This window comes from Lissotriton helveticus, chromosome 10, assembly GCF_964261635.1.
Source record: "Lissotriton helveticus chromosome 10, aLisHel1.1, whole genome shotgun sequence".
Taxonomy (NCBI): Eukaryota; Metazoa; Chordata; class Amphibia; order Caudata; family Salamandridae; genus Lissotriton; species Lissotriton helveticus.
Window position 1 is genome coordinate 667,850,896 of NC_136071.1, and position 15,630 is coordinate 667,866,525.

The 15,630-nt window shown below is 43.4% G+C and overlaps 1 protein-coding gene across 2 annotated transcripts in view; it reads right to left on the reverse strand.

Moving 5' to 3' along the window:
* Nucleotides 1-15,630, reverse strand: part of WDR48 (WD repeat domain 48) — a 469,392-nt gene that overhangs the window by 162,379 nt on the left and 291,383 nt on the right. For both annotated transcript variants that reach the window (XM_078663202.1, XM_078663203.1), the window contains exon 13: nt 4,834-4,930. In XM_078663202.1, coding sequence (XP_078519328.1) covers nt 4,834-4,930 — 97 coding nt within the window. The remainder of the gene's footprint in view (nt 1-4,833; nt 4,931-15,630) is intronic.

Here is a 15,630-nt window from a genome sequence, read left to right on the forward strand (position 1 = left end):
TATTCCATAAACGCCCTAAAATATGCGATCTGGCACTTCTAAAAAAAAAATTCTTCCTATGTACTAAATGTAATATTTTTCCTATGTTCAGTAGTGCTCTAATATGAATATTCTCATTTACAAAGGAAAAACTACAGTTCCCATCAACTTAGCGGTTTTGTAGTTTCAGGGTCATGTGACCACCAAGTGAGATGTCATTCACTAGAATCATGTTAAAAATATTTTTATAATGGGTGCACTACTAGTCAGACCTGTCCACCAGTTAATAATTTTTACAACAAAACCGATCTTATAGTGAATATTGTTACATGGCCGAGTAGGAGTGGTCGATTTTTAGAAAAACTGACCTTTTTCCTTTAGTAAACTACAATTCCCAACATTCTTGGGGTTTTGTAGTCCGTGTCCCCACGTGGTACTGCTAGTCACGCGGGATCGCTGTGACTTGTTCAAACAATAAAGATGCCTGACACGCGAACACCGGCGCCCCCCCCCAGCGAGCACAGAGGGACGCCCGGTGTACCGACGGAAATGTTAGTCCTTTCCTGACAACTTTTTTGCGATTATCTACACCACTGGGGTAAGAGTTGATTTGAGTTTTACCCGAGCAAAGATCGGGTCTAGGAACAATGATCGCTTTTAAGAATAAGATATTGCTCTAGTACAATACTAGATATCAGGGCAGCATAACTACTTGGCTTAACACGATCTGGAGGCTTTTACAGACAGCGGCAGTCTAATAAAGGCATATCGCTTTAGTTTACTTAACAGTCAGTTGTATCATTTGGTTAATGGGGTTTTTCGAGCGCTATTCTCGCAAAGACCGGAGCGAGAAACAGTGATCATTTTTAAGCATGATATATTGCTTCAGCCTAAGACTCGATGCCAGAACAGTATAATTATTTGACTCAACACGATCTGTGGGCTTTCTGAAAACAGTTGTAATACTGCAGCAGTTTACTAAAGAAATACCCCGTCAGTGTACTTAACAGTTGATCAGCAGTTTGCATGACCATACAAATCACTTGCTGACCGAGTCCATTCTTCAACATCTGACAGGCCAATGCATTACAAAAATCCATATCGAGATATACGTTGACCATGATTTGGTCTTTACCTGTGTAATGTCTATGTGAGTCTTGTTTATGTTTTGTTTTCTTACCAGAGCGGTGCTCCACACACCTAAGCAGCTGCCAGGTGGGGTGATGACCCTTCCTCCTACCAATTAGGTAAGCGAGTGTGAAGTGGGATACTGGAATTTTCACCATATTCACTTATGATCGCACTTAATTTGCTAATAGGATTTGGACAAATTAATATTGTTCATTTCTGTGTTACGCTGATGTGATGTTTGTGTTTGGTACAATTTTGATTCTTAATAGGTTGGAGAAGAATAAGGAATATCCCGAAATCATTCAGGTATTCTTTTTACTTTATTGCAGTAGCTGTATATATCTAGGTCCTGATGAAAGCAGTGACGCATTTATAGTCACCGATGCTGAAACATGTTGACCCTACTTGCAGGCGGATATTTTGTTAAATCTGCCAGTTAATTCACATTTCTATAATTTTTAACATTGGGAGAGTTGAGAGAAAACATTAAAATTGATTCCCTTCGACTCAATCTCTACGTGATTTCATTACACTACACGTTTGTTTATTCACATTTGAGCACTGCAAAACAGTTACCCATATTTACTACAATTATAACACATTTTGGTTCCACTCATCACATATTTTATGCATCATCTACATCTAGTCTAAAAAGTCATAACAACACTAATTGACTCTAACATACATTAAAAAACTTTCTCCTGGGTAAGGAGAGCCCAGATGATGACTAGGGCGGAACCGTTTGGGAACTGATGGGCACTTTTTCCCAATTGTGGGATTGTGTTGTGTAGCACATATTGCACTTTCATCCAACCTATTTTTATTGTACCTTCCATTACACACATTAGTATTTCACTTTGACCCTCAGACATTCTGTTTGTTGTTCATGCATAGTATTGAGGCATATGTCTGACAGGGTCGTTAATCTAGCCTCTGGACCCTCTTTCTAAATGTTTGTTTTTTGGTTAACTCCAAAAAGCCAACAATTTACTGTCACTACTGAACTAATAGTCCAGTGGGGTAAACACCCATTACAACGCATTTTTTACAACGCACTACCATTACAACGGAACTTTTACAACGCAAATACTATTACAACGCATTTATTTACAACGCATGTTTTTACAACGCAGGTACTTTTACAACGCATACCATTACAACGTAAGTATTGGTAAGTATATAATTATATTTAAAATGTTATATGTTAGGTTTTTTTTAAAGGGGTATTTTTAGGGTTCAGGGTCAGTTTTGGGTTTTTGGGTAAAGGGGTATTTTTAGGGTTCAGGGTCAGTTTTGGGTTTTTGGGTAAAGGGGTATTTTTAGGGTTCAGGGTCAGTTTTGGGTTTTTGGGTAAAAGGGTATTTTTAGGGTTCAGGGTCAGTTTTGGGTTTTTGGGTAAAGGGGTATTTTTAGGGTTCAGGGTCAGTTTTGGGTTTTTGGGTAAAGGGGTATTTTTAGGGTTCAGGGTCAGTTTTCAGTTTTTGGGTAAAGGGGTATTTTTAGGGTTTAGGGTCAGTTTTCAGTTTTTGGGTAAAGGGGTATTTTTAGGGTTCAGGGTCAGTTTTCGGGTAAAGGGGTATTTTTAGGGTTTAGGGTCAGTTTTCAGTTTTTGGGTAAAGGGGTATTTTTAGGGTTCAGGGTCAGTTTTTGGGTAAAGGGGTATTTTTAGGGTTTAGGGTCAGTTTTCAGTTTTTGGGTAAAGGGGTATTTTTAGGGTTCAGGGTCAGTTTTCAGTTTTTGGGTAAAGGGGTATTTTTAGGGTTTAGGGTCAGTTTTCAGTTTTTGGGTAAAGGGGTATTTTTAGGGTTCAGGGTCAGTTTTCAGTTTTTGGGTAAAGGGGTATTTTTAGGGTTCAGGGTCAGTTTTCAGTTTTCGGGTAAAGGGGTATTTTTAGGGTTTAGGGTCAGTTTTCAGTTTTTGGGTAAAGGGGTATTTTTTGGGTTCAGGGTCAGTTTTGGGTTTTTGGGTAAAAGGGTATTTTTAGGGTTCAGGGTCAGTTTTGGGTTTTTGGGTAAAGGGGTATTTTTAGGGTTCAGGGTCAGTTTTGGGAATTTTAGATAAAGGGGTACAAGAAAAAAATAAAATAAAAATAAATATAAATTAAATTAATTAAATAAAATTAAATTAAATTAAATTAAATACAATTACATTAAATAAAAATAATTTTAAATAATATACAATTAAAAAAATTATATATACTTACCAATACTTACGTTGTAATGGTATGCGTTGTAAAGGTACATGCGTTGTAAAAAAATGCGTTGTAAATACATGCGTTGTAATAGTATTTGCGTTGTAAAAGTCCCGTTGTAACGGTATGCGTTGTAAAAGTATGCGTTTTAACGTCATACATCCGTCCAGTGGGCAAAAATAATAAAACAGGCTTGAGGTGGCATAGTGGATGTTTAAACCGAGGAAACAAATTCAACTTGCCCTCAAATTCACATTACTGTATAGCGCTTTGTTCTTGCATTAAGTGACGGTAAATTTCTTTTGAAAAGCTCAATAATATTCAATGTCTGAAAGCAGAGATGAGAAGCAGTGTAGCATTCTGTTTATCCTTGTTTATTGTGGCCTATTCGCTCTCCTGAACCTTTTGCAACTGTGGCAAGGCAGCAGTCACGGACTTACTTGAGCTATTGATATAACTTCGCACTTTAGCTTTTGTCAGTCAGTGGTGAAGAACAGTTACTTACTTTCAATAAGCCTATTCAGATTGAATCTACAACTTCTAACCGTTTAATTATCTAAGAAGTATCACCAGACTAGTTCCTGAACGATTTCAACTATGTCACAGATGTCACCACCTCAATGACATAATTGCTCCATAATGGCAGTCTGTGTGCTGGGAGATGAGTGCTGCCCAATTTCCCTGCTCCATAGAGATCCTAACAAAAAGAATGAGGCAACCACTGAAAATAAAACAAAAACCATTATTAAAGAAAAAAACATCCTTTACACGGGAAAGCAAGAGGGTAAACAGAAACTTGGTGGGATAATACAGTATCTACTAAAATAGCTCAGAAGAGGTGTTTATTTCTAATAGACAGGGCTGGACTGTTCTCAATTGAGCAGGACCAATGCTGATTTGCATGCGGTTACTCACTGTCCGGAGTGGTGCACAGGTAAAAGAAATATGGAATGAAATGCAACGAGAGTGGCTGCCTATAACAGGCTTTTGCAAGCCTTCTTTTCATCATCTTTAATTTGAATGTGCACCGGTCCCATACTTTCTATGGTGTAGAAGCCGAACTGCAGGTCATTCAGGTTCAACAAGGCTGAAACCAGTCTAGGGTTGCTTGTGTTGCCATTCAGAAGAGACATGCACAACTGTTTCTATTGGAGCAGAGCAAACACTTGGAATGCGATGAACAATTGCCAGCGGCAGAGACCGCTACAAAGTATTCAACTTATCACCATCTGCTTTGTTATACAGGCCTACATCCAAGACATTGTAATGTAATGATGCATTACAAAATATGTCCTCACTGAGAAATGAGCTAGCTTTTTGTTAGTGCCTGTAGGTTTCTGCAAAATTGCTAGAGCCGATAATGTTCCTGAAGGGAATATAGCGGAGGCACCACAATGAAGATAATAGAATTATCACGAGGGCATTATCGTTTCAGACAACTTTAAAGTAAGTGCAAAAAAGTGGAATTGAAACACACACACAAGACACTGGCATCCAAAGTTTAAACACCCACAAATAAAATTAAAACTCACGTTTTGGGTCCGAACCGTCTGGACTGCTGAATCCAGCATCTTTAGCGGAGACCCATGCCGCAAAGCAGTCGCTCTCATCTAAAGTAATTGTCAGCATCTATTAAAGACATCAAAAGGTAGGTAAAGACAATCCTATATTCAGCAACACATATCTGAGAGCAAAATAACATTTTCTATCAAGGAACCACCTTGTTTACCAACAGATGTAAGTATATTACAAGTAGGAATAATATTTTCTAATGAAAGTGGGAAAGAGGCCAACAGTTAAAATACCAACTATTTCAACTAATATAAAAGATTAACTATAAGATGCCATATAATTAACTGATATCAGTTCTGCATTGATACGGGTGCTCCAAAATATGGGGCTGGTTAGAGGGAGTGGGTAGAAGGGTAACTACAGTGAAACAGTACCATTGACAAGGACTTACAATCTTACACCCACCTTCTGTTATCGCAAAATGGTGGTTTGGGTCTATATTTTATATTTTTGCTACAACAAACTCATGAATAAATCATTTCAATTCTGCTATTTTTCCAACCATTACTCAAAAGAAATCCACAGTAGTTTCCATCAACATGAAAGAATGAACAAATAACTTGTAAATTACAAGCGTACACCTAAGAGGCATCTTGGTGCTGGATTCCAGTAGAACAGACACTGACAACACTGTAAGAATATAACCAGATTAGCAAAGTAGGTGTGTTTTTACATATTTACTACAAACACAACAAGGTAAGTATATTAATTTAATCTGGAAATCGTGCTATAGCTGCGGACCACATACTTTTAAGGATTATCCACTAATCCTCACTTCTAAAATACAGAATAAAAGAACCTCTCCAGAGTGGAGGGTCCACATGGGAGTACAGACCTATAATAAAGATGAAAAATTAGAATTCTCGGTTCTAAAGAAGACTCTCTGCGTCAAGCATAAGATCTTGAACTCAATTCTTTGCTTCTTAGGTAGCCTGGGCAAACAATCCCGGGAAACAGTGTCTGATCATTTCTTTTCATATCGTATAAGATGTGAAAGTTTTGTAGTTGATGAACCAAGGCTACAGATAAACCAACATAAAGTAGGTTACAACAGTCCAGCCTGGATAATACACACAAGGTTTCAACTGGCGTATGGAGAGGGGAGGGGAGGGGAGGGATGAAAAATAAAGGTTTTACTGACCTTCAATTGACAGAAAGAATACCCCACCAGAGATTTAACGTGAGTTGCTATGGTCAGCTGTGATTTCAGTTCAAAACCAAGAAATTTTACTGACTTGGCTGGAACTGGGGCAGGGGTCATTTGTGCCGGATACAAGAGAGTGGACCATCTTTTTGGATGTATTCTTACCACCAACAGCTCCTTCTTGATGACATTTAGTTGAACGGAATTGTTAGACATCCAGTCCTTAACAGCCAATAAACATTTGGGTAAGATTTCAGCAGAGACTAAGGCCTGTTTATAAAGGTGGATTATTTGTGAATTTTGGATGAATGAAATTACAAGCATTTAAAAGATTTAATAAAGGTTATGAGAGGGCAAACATAAAATTAAACAAAACTGGTGTCAGGGAAGGACTCTATGGCAGCCTGCAAGATATTTGATGCATTTTTGATTGAAAGAGGTGTAGTACAACAGTCTATGTCTTGATCCGGAGAAAGGAGACAAACCAATCCAACAATTTTCCTCAAAGACCAATGGCTACCAAGCTGTCTATTAAGATGTCATGATCCACCATATCAAAAGTAGCGGGAAAGCGGAGGAACAAGGTCACTGCAATTGTCTGCTCCATAACTGAACAAATATCTTCCACACCCAAAACAAATAATTTGTTCCTTTTCCTCCTCTAAAGTTTGCTGTCGCTGATTGAGGAGATTGTTTTACAAATAGAGAATACGCTTTTTTTCTACTACCCGACTATAAATGTTCCCAAGAATGGCGATAGGATGGTATCTACTTCTCTACAGTCCAAATTATTTTTTTATTTTTTTAAGAAGTGCCTAACCACTCATTGTTTCCATTCTTTCAGATGTCATAGAAAGACTTAATTTTAACACGATAGAGCGATGGCGGCCTGCGCGGGCCCCAACCCCCCTTCACCTCTGCCTGGGATGCGCGGATGCTGCACCTGGGCTTTCTCCTTGGCCGGCTGTGGGGGCTGGCCCCTGCAGACTGGAGTTGTGGCCCCGGCGGATTGTGCTGTAGATGAAGGACCTCAAATCCAGCGAGGCCTCCCATCTGTCCCCTCCTTCTGCATGGGGGTTGGGCGGGGCCCTGCACAGCAGGCTCCGAGACCACTCTTTCCCTGGGGCTAGTGAGACAGCCCTCACTGTGCTGTGGCCCCTGCTGCCGAGGCACAGTTCAGCTCTATAAAGAATTCTACGTCTGGACTCTCCCAGGTCCTTCGCAGCATATCTGTGTATCCCGGGTGGTGGATTCTCGACTCGCAGCAGTATTGTCCCTCTCACCTGGTCTTTTTAAATACATTACGGAGCAGTGTTAGCGGAGCCCTCCTCTCCCCATGACAACTGGTGTCTACGGCTTGCTGTGGGTCCTGGGCCCATGCTGCTGGCCCCTGAACACTCTTGCTCTGCAACTGGATCGACATTGAGCTGACCTTCTTTGCTTCCCGGCACTGGACGTGAGCCACTTGGAGGGAGTCACTCCACATAGACACTCCATGCCCATCTGGGCGCTTCTTGACGCTGGACCCTTGACATATGTGAGGACTACTCTCCTATCACCGCGAGGTGGTCTGGGGAGGAGACGACAACTCTGGGCCTGGTGTACTCTACACTATTAACTCCTACTGCTTTCTGACAATTTGCTTTCAACCACGTTACCAGAACCCCTGTGATGCCAATCTTCAGTGGGGCCTTCCCGGATGTGTAATGCTGTATCATGGCCTTGGGAGGTGGGAGCAACCGTGCCGCCCTTTGTTGATCAATCTCTGCATCCATCCGAGAACCCCATTGGCTGTGCTGGGCCTAATTAACTCTGGTTCACTGCCTCTTTCTGTGACAGGCCACACTACTGAGCCCTTGCTGCCCCATAGGCTCTAGTGCCTTACTTTGAGGTGGAAGTTACTAGAATAACAGAGTACACCACAGTGATACCTGACCATTATTCACCTTCAGCTCCATCTACTGCAGAGAAAGATCATCATACCCTAGGGGCAGGCTGCCCGTGCTGTAGTGTTTTTGTGGCAAGTGGACAGACCCCTCTCCAGCGTGGGGCTTAGACATCCTGGGATCTCGTCTCTATGGGCAAGGATAGGTCCACCCGAACTACTACATCACAGACCCGCTACTTTCCTTCAAGCTATCCAGATGTTGCAGGCTGCATTTGAGGCGCAAATAGAAGTTAGAATGGACGTGGCATTACTTTGCCAGGATCTTCGGAACGCTACTGCATGCTGAACCTTTGATTTCTGCGGTGGAAGATGACATCTCGACTCTGAAGGTCCTGGTCTCTACCTTGCTCACTCGGATGGCAGAGTTTCATAGGTGCGCCGAGGATGCTGAAAATCGTTCCCGATGGAACAATGTGTGTATATTTGGTGTTCCAGAGGGTACAGAGGGCTATGCATCCCAAGTGATGACAGACTTTATAGAACAATGGATTAAATCCTGAATGCCCTCCGAGCGTTTGTCCTCCTGGTTCGTCATTGAAAGGGCACACAGAGCTCTTACTCCTAAACCTCCTCCAGGAACTTCCCAAGGCCGATCATTGTGCGCATTCTTCACTACAGGGCTAGAGATGCTATCCTCGGAGAGGCCCAGGTACGAATGGATATCCAGTGTGGCGACACCAAAGTTCTCCTCTTTCCAGACTACACCAGGGAGGTGCAACAGTGACAACGCTCCTACACAGAGGTCAAGCAGAAGCTCAGGGCCATGGGGCTCTGATACTGTTTGTTATTACCAGCTAGACTCCGCTTCATCCATGCTAACAAGTCAAATTTTTCTGATACTCCTGAGTCTGCTTGGCAGTGATTTACTCTAGACCATTTACTTAGTGGCTATACTACCTCCTGGTCACGTCAATCAGACTCCACAAGACTGCAGGATCCAGTATTGCCGCCTTAACCTGTAAGCAATGCACTCGCTCTGAGAGGAGACGGAGAACAGCCCGCTCCCAGTCACTCCTGCGAACCTCTCAGATGCGGCCGTCATCCTCAGCCTTACCTGCTTTGCATCCCATCTCAGAAGGCGAGGAGAGGGGACTGGATGTAGACGGACCTTTGGATTGCTGTCGGCCGCACCGGCAGCTCCACATACAGATACTGATCTTTCATGTAGCCGCACAATTTGACTGGCTTTGGGTCCTTGATGGCAACATGGCTTCAATTTCTGCAAACAATTTTCTTTGGTGTCTAGGGGTGGTTCCTTGCTTAACTACTGCTGTTTACATGTCTTTCTCACAGAGGCTCCCACCAAGCAGAATGGCAGCTACTGTCCAATCCCTAATGGGGTTCTTCTCTTTGATGATTCTACACTGTTGTATATATTGTTTTGCTTAATTACTCTTTTTTTAGGGCAACAGATACTTCTGGGGTAGAAGTATGGGATGGGTTGAGTTGGGGTGGGGATTTCTTTACAGGTTGTTGATGTTTTAGTAGTTTGATGTACATTGTATGTATGTTTACTTTACATTTCCCTTTTTAGGTTCTGACACACCTCCATAAAATTCACAACTGCGATTTTCTCGTCACAACTTCATGTGGGGCCAAATTGGGACACTCCATGCTCCGCTGCTGGACTCTGACTGGCCCTGGGCCCTGACTGGCCCCTTCCCTACATTGTCCAATGGTAAATGATTACACCTAACCCCATAATGGTGCACTTCTGCGTACTGTCTTGAAATGTTAATGGGCTTCTGGATCAGGTGAAACGTGCTGCAGTTCTCACCTTCGCCCACCGTCACCTCCCTGAGGTTCTACCTTTTCAGGAAACTCATCTTATGGAGGTATTGCTGCCCCTATCTAGCGTATAAGGAGTTTGACAGGGTCTTCCACGCAGGGTATACCAGAGTTGCTAACGTGCTGTGACGTTCCTTTACTCTTTGTTTCCCATGCTGCACGTGACCCACAGGGCAACTTCCTTGTCCTGTCTGGAACTTTAGAGGCCCAGGTGATCACCTTACTATGCATCTATGCACCGCCTCCTGTCCTTAATGTCCCTCTCCGGGACCTTTATAAGCTAGTTTTGGATTTACCAAAGGGTCTTACATTGCTAGGAGGGGACTTCAACGCAGTGCTTGACCCAGAGATCGATACCACTGGGTCCCTCACCAACTCTAGACGTGCTGGGGCATGTCACCTCACAGACTGGACCACCACTCTTGGCCACTGTGATGCTTGGAGGGTGTGGCACCCAAGGCTTTGCCAATTTACCCATACTTCAGCTGCCTAACATACTCAATCACGGAAAGACAATTTCTTTTACCTGCCACTGAATGTCAAGCACTCGCACAAATTTGAATACTACCTTGTGGAGTATCGGATCACACCCCACTTCTCCATCTTGGACCTCCCAAATCTGGCCAGCACCCCATGTGGCGTCTTAATGCCTGGTATATCCAGGATAAAACCTTTGTTCAAGCCTTTAGTGCTGAACTCCAAGCTTACTTCAGCAATAATGTTGGGTCATTGGCGAGGGTCGGCACCTAGTGGGCTGCCAGCAAGGCAACTACGCAGGGCTTTGCTAGTGGTAAAATTAGGGTTCAGGAGTGTGTTTGCCCTTCCCACATCACTCAGTTGGAAACCTGTGCTCTTAACTTGGAAAGGTGTCTAGCTTCTGATCCCCAGTGGAACATCGCCCAACAACTGGGTCTACTCCCTCAAAGCTGCCAAACCCCTTTGGCGGGCCACAACTGCCCAGATGTATGGCTCCGGGGACAAACACGGGAAATTGCTATACTGGTTGGCCTCCCATCAGCAGGTGAATAGAATTCTACCTGAAATTATTGACGAGAACGGTTGCCCGTGTCACACTCTTCCTGAGATTGCGCAGGCCTTTGCCTATTATACATGCTTGTATGCGGCTCCCACTGGGAGAGACAAGGTTTTCCCTGACCACTTCCTTGATGCAGTCCCTTTCCCTCGCTGGTCTCCTGCTGAAACTCGAATGCTTGATAAAACCTTTACAGCTGAGAAGGTGGAAGAAGCCTTGTCTGGTTTGGCACCGGGGAAAACTCCCAGCCCAGATGGCTTCCCTACAGAATATTATACCACATTCTGTAAGACACTATCTCCCCACCTCTTATCCCTTGATAAGCAGGTGTGTCACACAAACAAATCTTCCCCAAAACGGGATTCCTGCCCCATAGTGGTCAGGTACAGACTACCGTCCAATACCACTCCTCAATTGGAGAGGTCAAATGTTTTGCAACTATGCTAGCTACCCGGCTCAAGAATGTCCTCGCTACGTTGATCCATCCTGATCAATGGGGCTTTATGTCGGCACGAGGCATTGCCTCCATCGGCTTCACGTGGCCCTGGTTCATAGACATAGATTACCACAAGATCTGGCCCTCCTTTTTATTGACTTTGAAAAAGCTTTCGATACAGTAGACAGGGGTTATCTTCAGCTAGTGCTGACACGGGCCGCCATCAAACCTTAATTTCGTGGCATGGTTCGTGCTATCTTCTCCAATCCCACAGCACAGGTTCAGATTAATGGGGTCCCCTTAAACTTGTTTTTTTTAAAGTCATATACAGCATCCAAGAATTCCTTTTCACCAAAATCTGCAGGTGGTCATGACCAGCAGCAGACGATCTTTCATATTGTGCTGCGAGGTTGGTTGAAGGTGCTCACACATTAGAAAATCTGACTAGCTGACACCTGAAATAAAATCGGTGAAATGAAATAGAAACATTGTGGAAAAACTCTGGTAGAAATATGATAAGAATAAAAAAGTGGCTATAAAGGCTCTGTCAAAAAGATTCTGCTTCTGTCCTAGAAGCTACTTATCCAAAAAGGAAATTACATACAATCTTTAATAAATTTCTGAATCTTGAATGCATCAGTTAAAAAGTAACCCAGTCCCCTTCAGGCCCTGCTTTCCAGGAGCTTTGTGACTCACTGGCAAACCACTTCACTACAAAAGGAAAACCTCTTGAAATATACTTCGAGCAAGCAAAAGGAGAACACTCCAACTCTTTCAATCTCACCTCCAAGCCACGTAATATGGCAGACTGATGTTACTCCTCAAAGCCTTAATGCTCTGAAGTGAATTCAAACTTGCTTATGTAAAAATGTATACTAAAATATGTGGCACTGATCCTACCAAGCCTATGTACAGACTGATAGCTTATGGAACACTCTTAGCCAAAGTCCTTAAATGAATTGCTTTCACAGAAATATCAGCATTCACTGATTAAAATAACCTGCTCTTCAACCATCACATTGGATTTGGTGCTTTCTGTGGCATTGGAGCAGTCTTGATAACCACATAAGATGATACCACATCTACTGTTGACTCAATGGAATAATGGTACTTCTACTTGATCTTCCATCGCTGTTTGATAGAGTTGATCACCTTTTGCTTTTACAGAGACATAATTCAGGGGTTCAAGGAGGGGTCGTGAAATAGATTACTTCTTACCCCAATGACAGATCTCTCAGCATCCCACTTTTCCTCTTCCCCTTAGCATTACTGAATTTCACAGCTAACAAACCTCCCGGCTGGACCATCTTGTTCAGTGTTCACTTCTGCCCTCTATCAAAGCTTAGCTCCACAAGGGATGCAACCTTGCCAACAACACTCAAGTTATGTTAAAACTGGAAAATAACTGCTGTACCACCAAACACAGGACTAATGGACCACCTCAAAATAAATACCTCAAAAAGGATTCAAAAGCTAAGATAGTAGTTTGTGGCAAATGAACACACTATCAGGCCTCAAGAACTAGACTCACCAACATATAACTAAGCCAAAGTAAGGAACTTGGGTCAATTATGGACTCCATTCTCAAGCTTATGACTTAAGTAAGCCAAGTGACCAAATGTAAGGTCTATATATGATGGCTTCAGCTAATGTTTCCACACCTTGGCTTCCCTCAAAAAAGTTTCATCTACCATTGTTTTAGTACTTTCTCATCATGATTCTTTAAAGGCTCTAAAACTGGCCTGTAAACAGGCGGAAAGGAAATGGAGGCAAGGTTACTCCAATACCAACAAGCTACTCTGGAAAACTAAACTTTCCGAATAAAAATCCTGGATCCAGAAATCTAAATCTGATTATTTCTGCTCCACAATATGTACAGCCGCAAACAGCTCAAAAAGTATTTTTCAGATTCTGAACAGCCTCACCCACCCTGACTGTTCAAAAAATCGACCCTTCCCACACAGGCTCTTCGCGATAGTCTTGCTCTGTTTTTTAATGAAAAAATAGAAACCATGATTCGCAACTTGAGCACCCCCCCCCCACTGGTCTGCCCCCCTTGCTCTGGGGAAGGTATTATAGACATCCGAGTGGAGAACCCAGGATGGCAGCCTGCGGATTGTCTGCTGGAGCTCCCCCCTATTACTGAGGCGGACTTCGACAGACTGGCTCGCGGTATTTCCTCTAGGTCTCCTCTGGACCCTATCCCCCACAAAACCTGGAAGGCCTCCGGAGAGGAACTCTTCCCCACTCTCCGCAGGATCTGTAACCAATCTTTACGTAGTGGCTCAGTCCCTGCTTCTTGGAAGCAAGCTCTTGTTACGCCTTTGTTAAAAAAAAACTCCCTAAATCCAGAGTGCCTACAGAATTACAGGCCCATCTCCTTGCTACCATTCCCCGCAAACATTGCTGAGCGTTGGGTGAGCTCATGTCTCTCCAAACATTTGGAGCAGCATCATTTCCTGGACAAATACAATTTGGTTTCTGCCCAGCCCATGGCACCGAAACAGCCCTACTCACCGCCATGGAGGACCTTCGAATGCGTGCAGACAGGGGCCAGGCAGTAGCTCTGATTCTGCTGGACCTGTCTGCCGCATTCGATACGGTAAATCACGGGATTCTATTGGAGAGACTGATGGAGGCCGGAAGTCGGATCCCTCGCCCTTTCCCGGTGGATTTTTGGCCCCCTGAATCCTCGGAAAAACCACAGCCGGTCACCACTGTTCGCAATCTGGGTGTTATGATGGACAACAAACTCAGCATGGGAGCCCAGGTTGCGAAAACAGTGTCCACCTGCTCGGCCCTCATTCGCTCCCTACGTAAGATCCTGCCACTACTTCCCTTACAGGCCCGGGCTTTAATAGTCAGGTGTACTATTCTTAGTCGCCTCGACTATTGCAATGTGTTGCTACTCGAGTCTCCATCCATGTTGTTAGATAGACTCCAAAGAGTACAATCTGCCGCTGCTAAATTGGCCCTTGGTTGGCCTAGGAGATCGGCCACAGCGGCAATGGCCGAACTACACTGGCTCCCGTTGAAACAGCGAGTGGCCTTCAAATCCCTCTGTCTCGTTTTCAAAGCCCTGCAGGGAGTTGGGCCCAGCTCTCTGCAAGCCATGTTTGACTGGTACATCCCAACCAGAGCCCTTCGATCTACAACGGCTTGCCTTGTAAAAGTACCGAGATTTTAAAAAGTTAGGACCGGAGGCAGATCCTTCAGAGTTGCGGCTGCTAAACTTTGGAACAGCATGCCCCTGGACATCCGTCAAACGAAAGAACTCATCCTTTTCAGGAAACGGGTCAAAACTTGGCTGTTTCCTAAATGTTAAACTTCTGGCTACTTTATTGTTGCCTCCCAGTGCCTTCCCTCTGGAGATATCTCAGCGCCAGGATGCCTGTAAGGTGACAGCCGCGCTATACAAATGTTTTAAATAAATAAATAAATGGCTGTGGCAACGGAGCACTCCTGTGAACACTTTGGAAATATGAGTATTTAAAATACAGTTGCCAGACAGCTTTTCAACTTATCAATCTCATCTCACAGCACACTTGGTTTCATATCAGGCCACTGACTTCCTATGACTAGACCTTCACAGAATAAGCATCACTCATTGAGTTGACCACTCTCCCATTAGCAGAAACTTTGCACCTCTGACCAAACAAGACAACTATGCTCCCGGCTGCCTAGTCTTTTGCCCATCCACTGTTTAAAATGTCTAAAAAGGCAGAAACTTGAGCTTCCAGATCGACAAGCTCTAGTGCGTAATCCCTGTACAAATGAGAACAATTAACAATCACTGTGAATTCTGGAAAAACCCTGAACTCACTTCCAGATGGTCACACAATACAGTTGGCTTTGTATGAAGGAAAGGAGACAAGCTTGACCTGTAATCTCAAAATCTCCACACCACCACATTCACAAAATTTGATGCACCATGTGTAAACTGTGTCTTTGAATCTCACTAAAAACCTTCCATAAAAGGTCCCAATACATTCAACAATACACTCCAGGTTCCCAAGAACCTGAACCAAATGGGGAGTGCTTAGAAGCCTTATCAGGAAGTATGAGGCACTACAAATTCTACAATACAATAACATGAACTGACACCAGATACAAAACGTATCATAGAAATCATTTGTCAGCATCCCAGTCATTAGGGAAACACAGCATTAAGGTTAACCAAATTGGCAGTTAGAAATTAAGTTCACTGTCCTTCCATTATGTCCAGCCTCTTGGGGAGCCACAAGCATTCCCTTTGCATTACTTTCATCATACATGCCCTGAATATGAGATCCTCACATCCCTAGAACTGGTCCTAACCATGTACGCTCCATGATGCCTTTCAGCACTGCAATTGACAGGACACTTTCCTTTATTTACTATTCCTGTCATCCACTGCACACAGCAAGGT